This window comes from Phragmites australis, chromosome 11, assembly GCF_958298935.1.
Source record: "Phragmites australis chromosome 11, lpPhrAust1.1, whole genome shotgun sequence".
NCBI lineage: Eukaryota > Viridiplantae > Streptophyta > Magnoliopsida > Poales > Poaceae > Phragmites > Phragmites australis.
Window position 1 is genome coordinate 22,033,349 of NC_084931.1, and position 19,787 is coordinate 22,053,135.

The 19,787-nt window shown below is 42.2% G+C and overlaps 1 protein-coding gene across 1 annotated transcript; it reads right to left on the bottom strand.

Annotated features, from left to right (window-relative positions):
* Positions 1–8,474: 8,474 nt before the first annotated feature.
* LOC133884917 (peroxisomal adenine nucleotide carrier 1-like) lies at positions 8,475–13,650 on the bottom strand. The gene is made up of 5 exons (XM_062324518.1): positions 13,258–13,650; positions 12,002–12,233; positions 11,772–11,918; positions 9,242–9,408; positions 8,475–9,121 (listed from the first exon to the last, which is right to left on the bottom strand). The coding sequence occupies exons 1-5, from the start codon at positions 13,419–13,421 to the stop codon at positions 8,830–8,832; spliced, it is 1,002 nt and encodes a 333-aa protein (XP_062180502.1). The 5' UTR covers positions 13,422–13,650; the 3' UTR covers positions 8,475–8,829.
* Between the last annotated feature and the right edge of the window lie 6,137 nt (positions 13,651–19,787).

A 19,787-nucleotide genomic window follows, 5' to 3' on the forward strand; every position in this document is an offset into this window, starting at 1 on the left:
TGCACCTCGGACCGGATCAAGGGCCGAAGTGTGGAGGAGGTCAGTGAGTACTTCGGCATCATGAACGACTTTACACCGAAGGAGGAGGTCAGGAAGGACAACGACTGGTTTTTCGACTGATCATCGATGGTACACCCCATTAATTAGACATTAGGAAATGAGAGATTTTACAGTGCTTGGATGTAACAATGACCGTTTATTGCTTAAAATCCAACGGTCTGCGATCGAAGGTACCTATGAAAAGGTATTTAAATTGTGTGTTATGTACTATTAAATCGTGGACCAGGTATCAATTTTCAAAATATATGGAAGGGTAGATAGTTAACATGTGTTGAGAAATCATTACTAGCAGGTCTAATACAACGATTCTTTAAGAGAACAATTTTAAAGGAGATATAATGTAGGAGAAAAGTTGTTTATTCTTTATTTATCTGGGTTTATCATGAGGGGTTATGTCCCGTATATATAGTGCCAAAAACGCTTAAGAGATATAATCAAATTTTTCAAGAGATCGAGACATACTCACATTCAGTTAAAAACTTTGGGTTTTCTCGTGAAATGCATGTCTCATTAAACCTCTCCAAAAACCCAGTGAGAAAATTGGGAGAAAGAGTACATACCTCATGACTTTGTCATACGAAATGCCTCGTTAAAAGCCTTAACATAAGAAACTTCAGAAAAACTCATCTAAGGAAAAAATAATACAATCCATCCAAATATTCATGATTAACTTTAGGTACTTAATCTTCTTGACTAAGGTTTATTTCTTCATATCAGTATTCTGTGAAAACTAGACACATCTTTCTAAGTCTCATCATCCTAATATCACAGACACATCTTTCAAAACTAGATACAGAGAGAAACTTAGTAAATAAATCTGCAAGATTTCTTCATCATTTGGTATGTATTACCTTTATTTTATTTATTTTATGATGATGAATAAATCTGCAAGATTTCTTCATTATTTGGTATGTATTACCTTTATTTCATGATCATAAAAGAACTTGAGGTTGATATGTTTCGTTAAGTTGCTTTTCACATATTTCGATTGCACTTGTGTAACATATGCAGCATTATCTTCATTGATAATGATGAGGTGTTAGTAGTGTTCAAATCACATGGCTGATGCATATGATTGATCACTCTTCTAAGCTATATACATTCTCACACGGCTTCATATAAAGCTATTATTTTTTAGTGGTTCATCGTAGTAGATACAAGACTTTGCCTTAATGATTTCTAGGAAATTGTAGTTCCACCACATAGGAAAACATAGCCCGTCTATGATTTTGTTGTATGTGGATCTGACAGATACCCAACATCTGCGTATCTAACCAGACTTAGGTCCTGATTCTTTCTGTAGAACAAACTCATATTTTTACTACCTTGCAAATAACACATAATATCCTTCAAACCCTTCCAATACCTTTTAGTAGGCTCTGCACTGTATCGCGCATGTAGTTTTACTGCAAACGCTATATCTGGCCTAGTGCAATTAGCCAGATATATCAGCGCACCTATTGCACTTAAGTATGAGAATTATGGTCCCAAAACTTCCCATTCATCTCTAGGTCTATAGGGATCTTGATATGCTTGCAATGACCTTTCGACCATATGGGTTTTAGCGTGAAATTATTTTTCAAAATCAAACTACTCTAACACCTTCTGAGTGTAGTTTGACTGATGTACAAAAATTACATATGTCACATGATCTAGCTGCAGGCCTAAGCAAAACTTGGTTTTACCCAAATCTTTCATTTCAAATTCAGGCTTCAAGTACTAGCTTGGTCCCTTAATTTCTTCTTCTGTACCGATAATATTCAGATCATCTTCATATGCAAAAATCCATTTTGGGACCTGACTGTTTCAACCCATATAGCAATTTCTTTAATTATATGCTATAAAGATATCTATTTCTTCTATCATGATTCGGCAATGGTATTTCTTCATATAGATGTCTAAATCAAGACCCTCATAAAGATATGCAGTCACAACATCCATTGATTTCATTTTCATCTCTAGGTTGATATGCAGTCATAACATCCATCAATTTTATTTTCAACTCTAGGTTGACTGCTATCGAGATTAAATATCTAAAGGTCATATCACCCATCATCGGGGAATAAATTTCTTCATAATCAATGCCTGGTCGTTGGGTGAAACCATGTGCCACTAGTGGTGCTTTGTACCTCACAATTTCATTCCTTTCATTCCTCTTATAAACAAAAACTCACTTGTATCCTACTGGTTTGATGTGGAGAGGTGTGCGGCATACTGGCCTAAAAATCTCTCTTTTTTCAGGGACAACAGTTGAGTCGTTATTGCTTTCTGCTAGTCTTCCTAATATGACCTCATTCTATATTCAGTGAACGATGCAGGCTCAGGGCCATGATCTATAACTGTGGCAATTTTATTTATGAAGTATGTGTCAACTATTGTGGTTGATCTATTTCAAGATTCGTCTGAATTCACATAGTTCATTGCTATTTCATCATGGGTTGCACTTTTAGATGCTTCTACATCTTGCTCTTCATCATTTCTTATTGTTGGAGTAAGGTTCTTTAGTTTACCAGCGTCAATTTCAGCACACGCATTTTCATTGGTTTCTTCCTACGTGGGAAGATTCAAATCTGGCATGCCTATTTCCTTAGATTTCATACCATCACCAGGTCTTAACTGGCTCCCCTTTTTTCCTTTGGGGCATTTTTATGATCAGCTATGGTAAACTCTCATTTTTCACTTTCGCTAGACGTCTCTGGCTACTTGTGACTTGAGTAACAGATTTTCTTGTTCTTTTATTATTTTTCGGAGCTCCTATGACAAGATGAGGGGTACCTTCCTTTGGTACTTTCACCCTCTCCAGTGCATTGCATGCAGGCACATGCGACTTAGTCATGCTCTTTAAATTGCAAAAATGATTAGGCAAATCATTTGCTAATTTTTGCCAAATGATAATTTTCTATACTTCATCATTTGCTTCACTAGTGCGTGGGTCATGTGTTGTAATTTCTTCGGCCTGCTAAATAATTTCTCGGCATTCTTCGTCCAATGGTATATTTCTTCTTGCTAACGATGGAAAATTATTTTCATCAAATATGTAGTCAGCGAAGTGGGCCGTATGCAAGGTCATATAGTGGTTCGCTGTGGCGGTGGTATTGACACATAAACCGTACGTCCAAATTTGTGTAAATTGGAAATTTTCAGAATTACCCCTTGCACTAGTTGTATAGTTGAATGGATGTTATAGGAGGATGGTCTATAATTGATAGCTGCCGCATGTAAAACTGTATCTTCCCAACATGTAGCGGGCAAATTACAGTGCTGTAACAAAGGTCTAACAATAAATTTTACTTCTTTTATCAGTGCTTTGGCTAGTCTATTCTGAGTGTGGATGTGCAATACAGAATATTCAACTTTAATTCCCATACTAGTGCAATAATCATCGAACGTTTTAGAAGTAAATTCTCCAGTATTGTTCATTCTAATGGATTTCACTCGATGGTCAGGAAAAATATTCCTGATTTGTATGATCTACGAGATCAACTTTGCAAAGGCATGGTTATGAGTAGATAATAGACATACATGCGACCACTTCGAGGATGCGTCTATTAATACCATAAAGTACCGAAACGGGTCAGATAATAGTTGAATAGGACCACAAATATCCCCCTGGATTTGGTCCAGGAATGTAGGGATTTGATCTTGTACCTTCAAGGTATACGGTCTTATTATTCATTTTCCGGTAGCATATGCAGGGCATACAAAATCTTCATGATTCGAGAAAATTCTTTACATTTATGTTGTGACCTTATGAGTTAGTAATTATGTTCCTCATCATTCTAAGACCAGGATGACCAAATCTATCATAGGGGAGAATAATTACGCACTACGAAACATAGTCTTCAAGATAGTGAACACTTCATGTGCTTTTGATGCGAGTGTAGTACAAGCCACTGCTCATAGACGAAAGTTTTTTTCTAATATTCTCACTTCACTATCACGCTTAGTGATGAGCAGGTGCTCCCTACTATCTTCTTCACCAGTTTCTACATGAAAACCATTAGCGTGAATATCTTTAAAACTTAAGAAATTTCTTGTATACTCAGGATATAACAATGTTTCTTCAATATGCTAATTAGTTCGCATATGTGATTGTTGCTCTTCCAGAACCTAATATGCATTTATCACTATCAGTGATAGCCATCACTCTACGGCAAGCTATTTCTGATAGACTGAAAATACATCTTTTCTCTTAAGATAGTGTTTGTAGTTCTATTATCCATAATACACACTTCCTCCATACGGGCGCCACATATATTCTATTAAATACTAAAAATATTGCTTACAACTAATCTTGCTCTTCTAGAACTTTCTTTTATTCATTCAATCCTTTTAAATTCAGCAACTAAATGAATGGCTAATTACTCTAATTCTAGATAGAGTTTGTGAAATATTCGGTCACTTCATCTTCAATAGCTTTCTTTTCCGCTTCATCATTCACGGTATCTTCTATGGCAGTGCAGGAGGGCACAGTAGAGACCTCTACATCCTTCATTGGTAGATCTTTTACTGTTAGTGTTGGAGCATCATCAACTTCCATATGAGATGCTTCCACTTCAATTTTGGCTACTTTTTTCACCTCCATCCCTACTACAATGGTAAGGTGTGCTTATGTCTTCTCCTTATTCTTCTTCTAGTATACTTCCACAACATGCTTTGGTGCTTTACAAGTTCTTGTTATACTCACCATATGGCTTGACTTCTTTCATTATCTTGCCATTATCATCATCAGGCTTGACCTTGTCTGCCACCACTTTCCTTCCTCCTTTCTCCCATTTTTTATTGTGGTTTTTGCATGCTTTGAAAGAGTTGTGATTAACTTCTAGGCCACCACTCTTTCCTTACGGTTGGGATAAGAAATTCTTTTTTATGACTTCATCATGAACTTCATGATAGTGCAACACATCAATCAGTTCAGAATACTTCTTGTATTTTGATTGACGGTGATTGCGTGTGGATTCTGTCGCATTCGGGTGGAAAGTGAAGAAAGTCTTCTCAAATTTCTCCTCTTCTGTGTTCTCTGTCCCACATAGACACAAGAGTGTACAAATATGATGCAACACAGAGTTATACTTTCTGACATGCTTCTAGTCGTAGAAATGGAGTCGGATCCATTCTTGCTCTCCAAGAGACTTAATGGTGTACTTAAGATGCTCAAAACGCTCCTGCAGTGTGTCCTATAGTGCCTTAGCACTGGTTATTGCCATATACTCATCCTTCAAAGTGGGGGAGAGATGGTGACGGAGAAAATGAAGTGTGTGATCATTTTCATCCTTTGTGGGAACCATTGCACTACTTTTTCCTAAGCCAATGGTAGCGCAGAGCTTTTCTCACTCTTAGTACAATCCGGACATCCGATACCCAAGTGAGATAGTTGCGGCTATCTGCACTCAGCTCATCGAACTCCTTGTTCGTGATGCCAATCATTTACATATTCAAATGACGCAAGTATTATTACTAGTAAAGTTGCATCATATTGCTAAGTAGGATTGTTGCAAATTTTTTGATATTTTCTATGCTAATATATGAATATTACTGAATTTAAACGCATAACATGCAATTTAAACAATAACAATAACATAGAAATAAATACTGCATAATTCAAATTCTAGGGGTACTTTCATGCAGGAAAAAGTATTTTTTGGTTTTCTGTAAAGTCTGAGGGGTTATAAGAAAAATTCCTGGATTTGCGTAATTTTTAGAAACCACTGGGTCTAATATGCAAAAATAGGGCATCTAAAATATTCAGAACAACCAGGGGCCTAAATGCAAAAAGATAGGGACTCTAAATTAAAGAAAACCCTAGGGGGCTAAATGCAAAAAAATCATATTTCTCTTTTTTTCTTTTTATTTCCACCAGATTTCATCTACTATTGGGTCGGCCTACTAACATTTGGGCTGGCCCGATCCATCTAGCCCGCACACCTTCTATAGATTGAGGCGGCTAGGGTTTGGAAATCCTAGTTGCCACTAAGACCGGCAGTCTGGCCGGGAGGCACGATTGCGAGAGGCGGCACGATGTCCATCACTCGGAGGAAGGCGTCTTGCGCTTCCAACGCGACCCATCGGCCAATACTCCGGCACGGATGCGCTTCCGACGTAGCCGAGCAATGGTGGCGAGTGTCCCGATGGCTTGGCTTTGGGTGGTGGAGCGTGGTCCGGAAGGCGATGCAGCGCGTTGCAGTGCCGCTTCAGGTGGCGTAGTGGCGCGATTGGGCGCCAAGTAGGCTCGGTCGCTTGTGGGCGGCAAGGCGGTCCTCGAGGGGGTGAAGCGGCGTGGTGGCCTAGCGGTGCTGCTTCGGGTAGCGTGTGCGTGCAACGGTGCCCCTTTGGGCAGTGTAGAGGTGTGGTTAGGCGCACGGCAAGCGACGGCTGCAAGCGGCCGTGGCGGCACCGCTTCGGGTGGCGTAGCTAGTGCGGGGCGGCGTCGACGATCCGACGGGAGCTGTGGCAGTGTGCTTCGTGCAGTGATATGGGAAGGCCGTCGGCTTCAATGCCGATAGTGTACCCCCCCCCCCTTCTCTTTTCTTCTACGATATGTGGCGGTGGTCTTCGAGCCATCACGATTTGGCGGCGTGATGGAGGTGCGGTGAGCACTGGTGGGGAGGCCATCAGCTTCCATGCCGGCGAGGTGTTGTGCATTCCTTTTTTTCCTTTCTTTCGATATGTGCAGAGAGGCGGCCGCCGATTCCCTGTCGACGGCATGATGGCGGCTACGGACCCCACCTATTCTACGTCGTGTTTACACCGATGTAGTTCACGCTATCGTTCATGCTACTATTTGTTGCTACATTGTACATATCTGAAGCAAACAGTAGATGCAAGAATATGTATCGATCTAATCATACCTTTCAATTCTTGCGAACAAATTCATGTCGTGTAGCGTATATAGGCTATTAGGCTATGACCTGCCCGCTTGACAACGATGTCGTTGCAATACAGATTAGTCGCAGGTAGATTCTTTTCGCTAGCTTGGTCTCCAGCATAGATTCGTGTTGATAACGTGTTGAGAAAAAACTGCTACCGGGTAGGGAAAAAATTACGATCTCATAAGAGAACAATTGCAAAGGACATAATGTACGGAAAAAATTACTTATTCTTTATTAATCTGTGTTTATAATGAGAGGTATTGTCCTGTATATAATACTAAAAATTTCTAAGAGATAGAATTGAATCTTTTAAGATATCGAGATGTGTCCATATTCAATTAAAATCGAATCTTTTAAGAGGTCGAGACGTGCCCATATTCAACTGCAAACTTTAGGTTTACTAAAAACTTGTTCTCCTAATTAGAGAGGAAGATAATCAGTATAAGAGATTTTTGAACCGTTATCATCATTTATCCTTGGAGAGAGCCCAGTCAAGAAGAGGCGATCTTCTTGAAACAACATTGCGAAGCCTGAGAGGAAGCAGAGCAGCGGCCATGCCCTAACCCGGCCGGTACAGCGCCACGGCAAGGCGGTGAACCCTAGCGGTGAGCAGCGGGTGTGCGGTGAGGCCGGGCCGGTGGATTCGGCTCTGCTCAGAGCGGAGGAAGGCGTTCAGCGTCGGAGCCGGATGTACATTAAACCCATATGCCTGCGGCGGCCAGTTGCCGAATCAGGGGCACGTACGCCGGCTGTGCTTCACGAACTTGCGGTGCTTCCAATGCCTTTCAATTTCCCCCTGTGCTACTTGCCTCACCACGTTGTCTAACTCAAGGAAGCAGTGCTGAAGCAAATCTGAGATGGCATGATGTAAGACGATAGAGGTTTATTAAGTCCATAAACAAATTATTAAACTGCCCACTACTACAAAATTTCCGTTCTTAAGTGCCCTTGTTAAGATCAACTGCTCATATTATTTTAGAGGGGAGGTACCCACAAGCACCGTAACACAGCTCTTGTTTTTTATGTGCCTAGTTGTTAGTTCATTTCTATTGAGTAGTTGCTTTTGTTAATTTCAACAATAATGTATTAGATATTTGTACAAATTAGTGCAATATGCAAGATGAGCGTTGCTCGATTGGTTGTCTCCTGGTGAGGAGCGAATCGCATATGCGCACACTAGGCGCGATCCATTTGCAGCGCGTCCCAAGCTGCCACGGTGGCATGGTGGCCTCACTACCTAAAAAACAAACGAGGGCAATATTTTATGTTTGTTTGTCTACCAATTTATCAACTCTGGTCACAAATACATATCATTTTAATACTTCCAGACCTACAAGCAGGTTGATATGGTCTCCCGCCGCACCTTTTCTCTGTGCCCCGGGGGTGACAGTGTTCTCTTCAACCTGCAGCCGCAGGAGGCATTTGCAGCATCAAGCCTGTCTAACGCGGCATCAAGACTGTTGGCCGCACCGCCGGCCGGATAGCCCCTGATTGTAGCCAGGTTAGCAAACTCTGTTGCGAGCTGCGAGACCAAATTACTCGATATTCTGAACTTGAATGCTCGACACCGTCTTACATAACACCATCCATTGCAAACGATTTATTTGTTGCCAAAAGTGGAATATCAAAAACACTGCTATACTACGCATTACATACAACAACGAACACAACAGTATAGTGCAGTTCCTAGCAACACCTAATTTCTAGCTATCAGAGATTCGAAGACGAAAAAAGGAACGAACAAATTTATTCAAGAACGTTCCCTGACGATATAAAGGTGATCCCACGTATGCATTGCACTATTTTGCCTCTGTAGTTCTGCTCTTTATTCCTTTCCATAAGACCACCGAATATTCCATGGGGGCAATTTCATCGGTATTTTGAAGCCAAAATATTGATATTACGCACTCTTGATCCTCTTCTGAGAAACAAAGAGATACCGCCGCAGGGCAAGCAGTGATACCCATGTGAACTTGGAAATCTTCTCCTTTATCATCAGCAGCAATGCAGAGCTCAGAACTGTTTTTAATATCTGAGCATGTAAACCTTTGAAGAAGCCTGGAATGCCTTCCTTGCTCCAGATAGCATGCAAGCCACCTAACATTGTTTTGGGTGCTCTTGATTTGCCTGGCCTTTCGGATTCATCATCGTCATCCTCATCAGGGTCAGCAGCCTGAATCATGGTCTTGCACCTGTTTGATGATGATGCCATATGATTTGCAGATTAGTTGAGAATCTGCAGAGAGCATTAACAAGCAAAAGCAGGCAGGGGAAGGCCCATATACACATCTGTTGCCAAGAGGTTTACAGACCTGATTAATGGGTAAGTAAATATTGTTGCGATACTTTTTGCAATGGCACCAAGGAGAAATGCTGAGAAAGCAGAAAGAGCAACTCGGGACGAATCCTCTGCTGATTCTGCATTTTTACGTCTCTGCCTCAGAATTAGCCTTTGCTTGAGCTGATCAAATGCAGTGTACTGCAGAAGACAGATACCAACACTCATCAAACAATTGCTCCCTATGTTCATTTTGTAAGGGGAATACAATTAATGGAATAGTATATTTTGCATTGAGCCTCGAGGTCAGAATATAGAGTACAAATGGATTAGGGGGGCAAAATACCTCCCCGATATATATGGCAATACGGGATTACAAATCCTAGCTACCAAATATAGAGATATCTCAAATATACTCTAACATCCCCCGCAGTTGCAGCAGGAGCGTCACAGACGATAAGACTGGAGAAGAAGACGAATGACATCCCCTTGTAGTTGAAAAAACGCGATGCAGTTGTTGTGACCGGAGAAATCGACGATTGCTCATGCAAATGGTAGTCCTTTGTGCCGAAGTCGAGGTAGCCGAGAGCGAGGCGAGTAGCCGTGGATGTTGCCGTGGAGAGGGGTAAAAGCCTAGAACACCAACATGGGTGCATAGGTACACAAAATCAACATGGTCTATCCAACAACTCGACTGGCGGCGGCGGAGGCGGCCTCGACTGGGAGGCGGCGGCGGCAACGGCGGCCTGGAGTTGCGGCAGATCGATGCTGACTCGGAGTGGCGCTGGCGACGATGGCAAGAACGAGCAGGCGGTGACCCCGGTAACCACACTCGAAGGGTGGTGCTGGGAGGCGATGACGACGTGGCTACAGGCGTAGGCGCTCGGTGGTGTGATGGCTCGATGACGTGGATGGCAGGTCGAGGGGAGCCGTGGTCGAGCGATGTGGTCAGGGTCGGAGGTCGAGGATGGCCGTGGTCGAGGATGCTGGACGAGGGCAGCCGTGGTCTGGGTTAGAGGTCGAGGATGGCCGTGGTCGAGGGAGGCGCTTGGTCGATGCAGGCGCGTGAGATCGACATGCGATGGGCAACACAAACCGATCTTAGATCGGAAAAACCAAAGAGAAATGTCGGCAACGACCGACAAGGGAGAAAAACCCGATCAAGAGATCGAAAAAGACTCTAGGGCGACCGATCAATACGAACGGCAGTGCGAACCCTAGGTACGGGTGGCGCTGCCCTTGGCGGAGATCATGGAGATCAATCTCCCCCGGGGGCGCACGTAGCGGAAGCGGACGATGGCTAGGATTTGTGGCTAGGATGGGAACCTAAACTCATGATACCATGTAAGAGGAATAGAATTGGTGGAATTGTATATTTTGCATTGAGCCTCGAGGGCGGAATATATAGAGTACATATGGCTTAGGGGCCAAGATACCTCTCCGATACATACGGCAGTACGGGACTACAAATCTTAGCTACCAAATATAGAGATATCCCAAATATACTTTTTTACTTCTCATTTTGGGCATAGTCAGTCTCCAATACACAACTTTGACTGTTACTATTGCAAAAAATTAAGTCAATGAAAGATATTCAAAATAGAACATTTGAAAATATTTTCTTTATAATTCTACTAAATCGTTTTCATATACACTTATACAGATCTCAATATGTTTATGTATAAATGAGGTCAGTTTTTAAAGTTTTACTGCACGCATTTTAAAACTACATCTATTTGAGAACAGAGGTAGCACAAAGGAAAAAATATACACACAAAATAAACAACTTACGAAGGCACAACCTGGTCCAAGTTTTGTCTCTTGTGCCTATATATTTTAAGTTATAACAAACAATTATGCTGTAAAGGCTATCTTAGATTAGACATTTACTTGGTATACTTCTCGCTTCAAATACTTGGCAAACCATATACACTCGATGGTACTGGAAACACATTTGAAGGCTCATACTGTTATAGAACTAGAGCATTTAAAGGTCAATTGTTTTAAATGCTCACTGGAATGGAAGGTGGAAAAGGTTACCACAATTTTTGCATGTCATTTTCCAGTCCTAAGATCCTGGTGTATGTATTTATACTAGTGAAAGACATTAACGGCAGCAGGCATCCAAATGCAGCCGTTGCTCCTCTCCTGCTCTTGTTTGCTTTAGCAACAAATTAGGTTCTGCAGTTCTTCCTTCATTTTGTAGTTCAAGAGGTTCTCCCATGTTCTCTTAATGAAAATCAGGAGAGCTACATACATTCGTATCGCCACGCTCGGATAATATACAGTAATACTAGAAAGTAGAGTATATACTGGGTCAGACCGGTAGTCCCAAGAATTTTGCCCCTGCCTGTGTTTGTTTGGTTTCAGACTATGAAAAATTAGCACCATCTGTAACTGTTAGGATCATGGAGATGTATAACTAAGTATATCCCTTCAACACAATCTTCAGTATCCATGTTCATAAATAAATAAAAAATAACACAATCGGACACCATAGCACACATGATGAATACAAAATTCTACAATATAAATTGTACAAGAACCTTGCAGAAGTTTGATACCTGAATAGAAGGATTACAGGTCAATATAAGGGAAATGCCCAAGCCATCGAATGCTTCCATCCAAGTACCCTCTGCAAGAGTTTCCCGCAGCCCTTTAGACTTTCCAAAGGCACTTGTTTGCATTCTAGAAGAAGCTGTATCTAGTGGCTGAAAGGAAGAGAGAAGCACGTATAAGGTCAGGCAGCCAGGATTGGTTTCCAGCAAACCTAAAACATTAGCTACCTCATTACCTGTGTCACAATAACTGTGCAAGCACCAGCAGCAGCTGCAACTAACAAGTTGGCTCTTGTTCCAATAGACTTTGCTCCAGTCTTCTCCATGTAGAGTCTTTTAAAGTAGCTATAACCATAAAAGTAACAGAACGACGAAATAAAAGAATGAATGTTCTTTGTGTTGAGGCCCTGATATAGGGAGAAAAATTGCCTTTTACGAACTGCTTCCCAAAAGACATCTGAAAGGTTCCTGAAAAAGCAATTGAAGTCAGTTAATACAATGGAGTAACTAGAGAAGTACAAGATAGATGCTGAACTTGCTAGAGATGCTTTCCCTCTTGCTTTAGGGCCTATTTGTTTCAACCGGAGATTGTGAAAAGCAGCATGTAGATTGTGGATTGTAAGAAGCTGAATTGTAAAATCTGGATTGTAAAAGCTGGATTGTGGATTGTTACAATCTGATAAAAGACGGATTGCTAGATTGTTACAATCTGGGTGTTAGATTATAACAATCTAGTTTTTCTAACCAGCTGTTTGTTTCAGCTTTTGGATTGTGATCAAAATCCAAAAGCTAAAATAAACAGCTGGATCGTAAAAGTTGGATTGTGATCAATCCGAAACAAACAGGGCTTTATTATGAAAATCGTTGTCAGTATTTTTAGAGCTGCAAGAAAATTTAATGGCACCTCATAGTGGGAACTGAGCCGGAACCCTCGTGAGTCGTGTCCAACAATGCAAAACCATCAAAGCTGAAGCAATTCCTAGGTCAAATGAATTCCTTGTGAATCTAACTGAGCTAAACTACCATTCACGCGCTCATATGACTAAATCAATTGAATCCACCATTGGTTCTAAAGACCTAAGTGCATCATTTACCCTTTGTCCTGTTTAACAACAAATAGACACAAGGATAGAAGGCCTGAGAATCTCGCATAAAGAGACCTCAGGTACAGGTCGACAGCGGAGAAATTAGCAAGTAACTTAGATCCAAATCAACCCCTCGTCCTCCTAATGCGAGACTCTTCCACCCGTCACAACCAATCTCATAGCTCACAGCTCAGTTCAGAAAATCGGGATCATCGCAAGCATCCTCTGAAAAAAACAGAACCCTCGGATCCAAATTCTCAGTAGAGAGAACCCTGCTCCTGAACCGCGAGATCGTCCCAGCTCCCGACGGACAGATCAACAACCAGCCCGACGAGTCCCGCACGAGCCCTGTCCTACGGATCAAGCAGCCGAAGAGAAGAGACAAGGAATGGATCAATCGGCTGTACCTATACTTGTGCGCGCCTTGCTGCGTCTGGAGCTCGGCCTGGAACTTGGTCTTGCAGGTGTCGAGCGGGTAGAGCACGGTGGTGCTGACGAGCGAGCCGACCGCCCCGGACGTGGCCTCCGCGAGGCTCTCCCAGTCGATCCCGCCGCCGCCGTCCCCCGCCATCGCGCGCTCCCCTTCCCTTCCCGGCCGAGGAGATCCCAAGGGAATCTTCCCTCACTGTTCCGCCGTGCTCCACTACCCCTTCTGTCCAGCAAGTTGTGTGAGCCGAGTTGCGGGCGGCGTGCGCGAGGTGCGTACCGCGAAGCGAGGGGGGAAGTAGGGGAGAAGTGGGGAGAAGAAGAGGGAGACGTCACGGCAGACGGGGGGTGGGGGCGCCGGGGGGGGGGGGGGCGCCGCGGGGCGGTGGCGGGTGTGGTGTGCCTCGTGGGGCCTCTGACCTCTGCTGCGCTGACACACCGCGCGGCGCCATGGGTTTACGATGTTTCGTGCGTATCCCAACGTGCGCGCGCGTTCGTCTTGCGGTGCGAGGCTGAGCTCTTCGGCTGGTTGGTTCGGTTTGGAGACTGGGAGGCGACCACGTACCCTCGCGCACGACGGGGGTTGGGGGGCAGGGCACGGACGCTACTCGACAGCCTGGCTGCGGGGGGCGGGCTTGACGGAGAAGGAAATTATACGAGATCTTCTAGAGAAAGGTTTTTTTTAATTTTGATTTACGTCGTTCGTTTTGAATTTAATGATCTAATTGAACGTATATGAGAGAAATAACGGACACATGTCATCCGGAGATACGAGTCTTTCTATAAGACCCGATCTCATATAATTTCCTTTCGCTTGATGAAATTAAGGGTGGCAACGGTCTGACAGAGTTTGGTCTGACCACATCCGATTTAAAACATAATTTTATAAATTCGATCTGTCTCCGAAATAGATAGTGGGTATAAAACGGCTCTCGCTCCTGGTTTTAGCGGGGACTTGAGATCCGGCGGGGATTCGAGCCACCCGGCTCATCTCTCCCTCCTCGCGCACCGCATTTGTCCGTCCGGCTAGCCGACTCGTCTCGCGCCTGTATCGACACGCGCCGCTCACGCCCACACCCTCCCGCGTCCGCATCGACACGCGTCCCACATCTTCCTGCTATCCCACACCGACGCGCACCTTTAGGTCTCGGTGGCACCCGCGGGTGCAAAAACACACCCGCACCTGAACCCAGTTTCAGTCAGGATCACAATTTGACAGTCCCGCAAGATCAATTTTCCATCCGAATTCATCCCATCAGGTCTGAAACCTATGTAGACTTGACTTGACGGGAGAAATTTTCATCCCTGAATGGAATGATGGGTGGGTGGATGGAAACGGTGAGGACAGACGACAAGGACGACCGATCTATTGTCTGGCATTGGTCGTCTTGTGTTGCGAGTCCATGAGCGGAAGATTTGCGGTAGAGGCGTGCGAGGCACGCGGAAGATTTGGACGCGACGAGGACTTGAGGAGAGGCGCACGCTGACCCTGTTGCCAGCGAAAGTTCACTCAGCATGCTCAATGGCTCCTGGTTCTAGACTTCTAGTAATAGTAGTATCACGTATTGACAATCGTACGTCTCATATCCAGCTCTGGCAACAGGGAAGGGGGGGGGGGTGTTGAATCGTGGAGCTCAATGGTAATATTTGATTGTTTGAATGAAGTTGAACATGTATAAGATGGTTCATCTAGAGATGGTAACTTCACCTCCATCTAATGTTGCAGTGGACATTTTATGTTCCTAGTCTTTTTCTCACATATTTTTTCACTTAATATTTGTACCATATTTAATTTAACTAATTTGATTTTTGGTTAAGATCTTCTAAAATGTATCTTGGACACGGAAGCTACTACACATCATCGATTTCACCATGCATTGAAACACAAGAGTGGATTCATTTGATAAGAGAAAAACAAATAAATCAAGATAGAGGTTCATAATGCTCTAGATTATCACAACCAACGTTTTGGTTGGTACAAAAGCACAGATAAGTCAAAGACCGAGGGTAGCAAGTACCACATCCCCAATGTTTTGGCTGTTACCATTAGGGCTGTCGTTATAATACGGTTTTATTGCTTTGGTTAATATAATACTTTATAATAGTACTATTTGGGATTGGTAAATACTATTTTATTTCAGTTCGAGATCGGTAAATACTATTTCTACGAAATTTGACACATTTCATCAGACATGACTACATATGTTCTGTTCAAGGCAGCACCGCAACACAACATCAGGTTCAGGCAGTTCTGCACTTATGGTAGTGTTCAGCAGACTGCAGACAGCCAAGACAACAGTTCTGTTCAGATGTTCAGCTTCAGCATTCAGTCATTCACCATTCAGGGCAGGTAGTTCGGTTCAAGTGTTAAACCACATCCACATATCCAACAAACCAACACCAACAGCAGTACAGCACATCTGATAAGCATACTCACTAACAATGCTTAAATGAGTAGTTAAAAATGGAAGGTTCAGTTAAAATACATAGATGGGCTTTGGGCTGGCTGGTTCTTTGCTAGACTTGAGTAGAAGCCCAACACGGCAATGAAGAACGAGCGCTCGAATAGCTCATAGGCATTCCGTTTGTTCGGTTAATTTGGTTTTTACATGATTTATACCGAAAAAACTAAACACCGTAAAACCACACTTTTTGATTTCCGAACCAAAAACCAATCAAACTTATGTGACTGATTCAGGTTAGTTTTTTTCTCGGTTTTTTCAGTTCAGTTACAAAATACACATACCATAAAAACACAGAACCTTCATGCTTAGATACAACACAGTGAGACAATACAGCTTAATCATAAACCACTACTGATTCAGTTTTGGTACTTAGCAAAAGTTTAGATTTCATACTAACTACTAATATTCTTCTTGATGTACCTAACAACTCATATCATTTTGTTTGATAGGGGCAGGTTGTAGAACGTCTTTACTTATATATTATTCTCACATAAATGAATATAGTAGTGATCAAGACGCACCTATTTAAATCTAGGATACCCATCATGTCATTGTGAAGTCCCTCATAAATATCATTGTTTGAAGTAGCGATCTTCTATATAGCCGTGGCAATTTGTCTCGGGCTTTGGCTCATCATAACCTCTTAGGCTTTCTTGATGGTGGTGGTTTACTACTGAGGACTTCACACCATTGTTGCTTGACATAGTTCCCTCATCAGCACCCACTTATTTAGTTGTTGGTGTACCATATTAAGTGGTCATGACTTTTGATGCATCCTCTATTTCAATCACTTCTATTGTAAGAGCGTTTGATCCTTTAGCATATTTAAATACCAGTTGCCAAACTATTGCCAAAGAATAGATGTGTTCAAGTAGTTAGCACCATCACTGTGGTCATGCAAGACAAAATACATTTAAAGTCAGCAACAATATATGTAACAAAGTTACAAGAATCATATGGAAATAGATACAGAAAACCAACCGTAATACGACCATTGTAATGCTCTGGCCGCCGCCGCTGCATGACAACTACGAATTTGACGTGACTGAGCTCCCCACCGCTCACTGTCCAATTGTCCATCCTTTTTTTAGCGTTTTGACGACAGATCCGTGCAGCCGTGCTAGGCTGCAAGCAAATGCTAACCGAGCTTCGTTCGGTAAATCAAACCGTTGCTGCAACTCGCAAAGAAGTTGGAAGCAAATGGTTACCGAGCTCCGGCGGTAACTGAAAAGTCGTAGTTACCATGGTAACCGGTTGAAAATTAAAAAAAAATTGGACAAAATTTATTTGGCAAAATTTGAAATTTGAGGAAAAAATCGTGATTTTAGCCGTTCAGTAACCTGTCGGTTTGGACCGATTACCGAGCGGTTTTTGCGATTTATCGAACGGTTTTCTCGAATTTTCTATATTGTCGGTAACCGCTCGGTTTTCTTGATTTATCGAGCGGTTTTCTCGATTTTCAGTGAAGTTTAACAAAAAATTCAAAAATTATCTTAATCTTGTAAAATTAATAACTAATTCATCTGAGCTTCAAATCAAGTGAAACAAATTTTGTTGGTTTTCTTGTAACATGATCTATATGATAAAAGTATTTATACTCATAAAAAAGTTCAAAATTTTATGTGAGAAATTGTATTTGTTAAACCAAATTAAATGCATAGTTTACTCTTTGCTAATCCAAAAATCATGAAACTAATTTTGTTAGTATTCTTACATGATCCTATGTCTTTTAAAAATACATGAACTCATGAATTAGTTATTGTAACATGCAGGATTGTGTAAATGTGTTACAACTAGATTAATTCATAACTTACCCATCACACCTAAAAAAGTAGTGAAACCACTTTTATTAGTTTATTTATACTATGATTTACGTAGAAAAAATAATAGTAGACATGAAAATTTTAATTACAGTGCTGTTTCTTAACATATTCATTTTATGCTTGTGAACTTTGTAAAAATTATAGAGAAATTAATAAAACTCTAAATAAAGTGAAATCAATTTTAAAAATCCTCTTAAGATACATTTTACACAAGAAAAATATATTTTTGCATGTTAAAGTTTTCCTTAACATGAGTTAATAACTGAGCCGCACGCTTCAATTTTTTTTCATTTTTTTTCAAACTTCCTCCCTATAGAATATGATGCAAACGATATTATTTTTGAAAAAACAAATTTCACAGAAGGTCTTAGAATTGTGTCTAGTTTTTTTAAAGATTTTTTTGAATATTTTTATTTTATTATTTTTTTGAATTTTTTGAATTCAAATTTGGTTACCGTTCGGTTTCTGAAACCGAACCGGACTGAGATAGTCGGTTATCGCGATTTTTGCTTGATTACCATCGGTTTTTTAACCCTAGTTACGGCGGAAGGTGGGAGTGATGGAAGACTAGCCGGGAGCGACCGAGAAAAATCGAGTAGTTTGAAAAGGCTGGTCACTATTTCCTGTGAACTTCACAACAATAGGCAAGTGAATTCTTGCCAAGCTTAGCTCGTTAACCTTTTCGATCCGGGACGTTGTTTGATCCACAAACTTCACGTACTTATTAGCTAAGTACGGCACGTTATAATAAAAATATTAGATATAATAATATTAAATATAAATTTAAATTATGAAGATGTGAATGCATCGTAAAATTGCCGTTGAACTAATACGACAGGACAATAATGTATGTAATTTGATTTCAGTTGTAATCTGAAAAATAAGAGAAGATTATCTGCTAACTTCTTTATTTATTTTCATTAGTAAAATATATCATATATATGTAGTCAGTAACGAGACGAAAAGACTAAAAGATGACGGTGGATAACAAAGGTGAGTAAATTATTCGATTTATTTAGGATTTTATTAGATAGGAGCGGAGTATGAAAATAGGATATGATAATTAAATCGTATTTTATATAATAAAGATATGATTCATGTTATATGTTTTTTCCTTTCGTTGTCTCTGTCCCCTCTCATTCCACTATTTGACAACAATAGCCTTGAGAACGTCAGCGATGTGTCATAGCGACATCTCGAGATCTTGCTTCTGGAGTACGTACGACAACATTAAATCTTGTTGTGCCGGTGGGGAAGAAAACATGCCTACTTTGTTTAATGAATCAATATACTGCCAAGGGTTACTTGGAAAAAAGAAGTCCGAATCGTGTTTTCTCTGCCGTTTGATTTCCTTTCAACACTAGCACTAGCCCCCGCCTCAAATACTAGCTCCTAACTAAAGCTATTCAAGTAGACCATGTTTACTTAGATTGGTTTAAGATACGGTATTATAGGCACGGCTTAATTACGGTACGATCCGAGTGTAGTCGGATCTGATCAGCACGGCACGGTGCGACGGGTTGTGTCTGGGTCGAGCGCGTGGCATGCCGGGCCGGCACGTCATGGCTCGACCAGCACGGGCTGGCACAGGCACGGTTCAACATGGGCACGGCCCACCCCGCCCCGCCTCGGCCACCCACGCGGCCTCCCAGCCACCTCGCCTCGGCCTCGTCGCCACCGCCCACCCTGCCTCGGTCGCTCGCCTACCCGATCGCCCCGCCCCTGCCACGACTGATCGCGCCGCCACCGCCTCTCCCCATCGCCTCGCCCCAGTGGCCCGCCCAGCTGCTCCCTGCCACGCCTGGCCACGTCGACTCCCAGCCGCTCCGCCCTGACCACCCCGCTCGCCCTGGCCACGTCGCCGCCCGGCACCATCGCTCCCACCTCTGCCCCGCCCCAGACACCCCGCTCGATTGCAAGATCATTCTGGCTACAAGATCGGATGGCTCATAACCGAGCCTCCGAGAGGGCCACCGTGTGTGCTAACCTCCATTGAACTCCAAACAAACTTAAGGCATAACGTCGTGTTAGGTAGACCCTCTGATTAGATATTGTTGTGGGAGATCAAAGCATGAAAAAATCGGCAAAAATGTAAAAATAGACAACATATGCTGACGTATTTGCCAAAATAGACAACAGATTGACGTATTTGCAAATTTAGCACTTATATTCGGTACCTTAAAATCCGAAAACCCAATTTCGATATCTCAAACACCGAAAACG

Excerpts from the sequence above, each read along its gene's own strand:
- LOC133884917 (XM_062324518.1), bottom strand. The coding sequence starts at position 13,421 with ATGGCGGGGGACGGCGGCGGCGGGATCGACTGGGAGAGCCTCGCGGAG. Across the intron at positions 12,234-13,257 it reads CAAGGCGCGCACAAGTATAG|GAACCTTTCAGATGTCTTTT; the intron begins GTACAGCCGATT and ends TTGCTTTTTCAG. Across the intron at positions 11,919-12,001 it reads GCACAGTTATTGTGACACAG|CCACTAGATACAGCTTCTTC; the intron begins GTAATGAGGTAG and ends TCTTCCTTTCAG.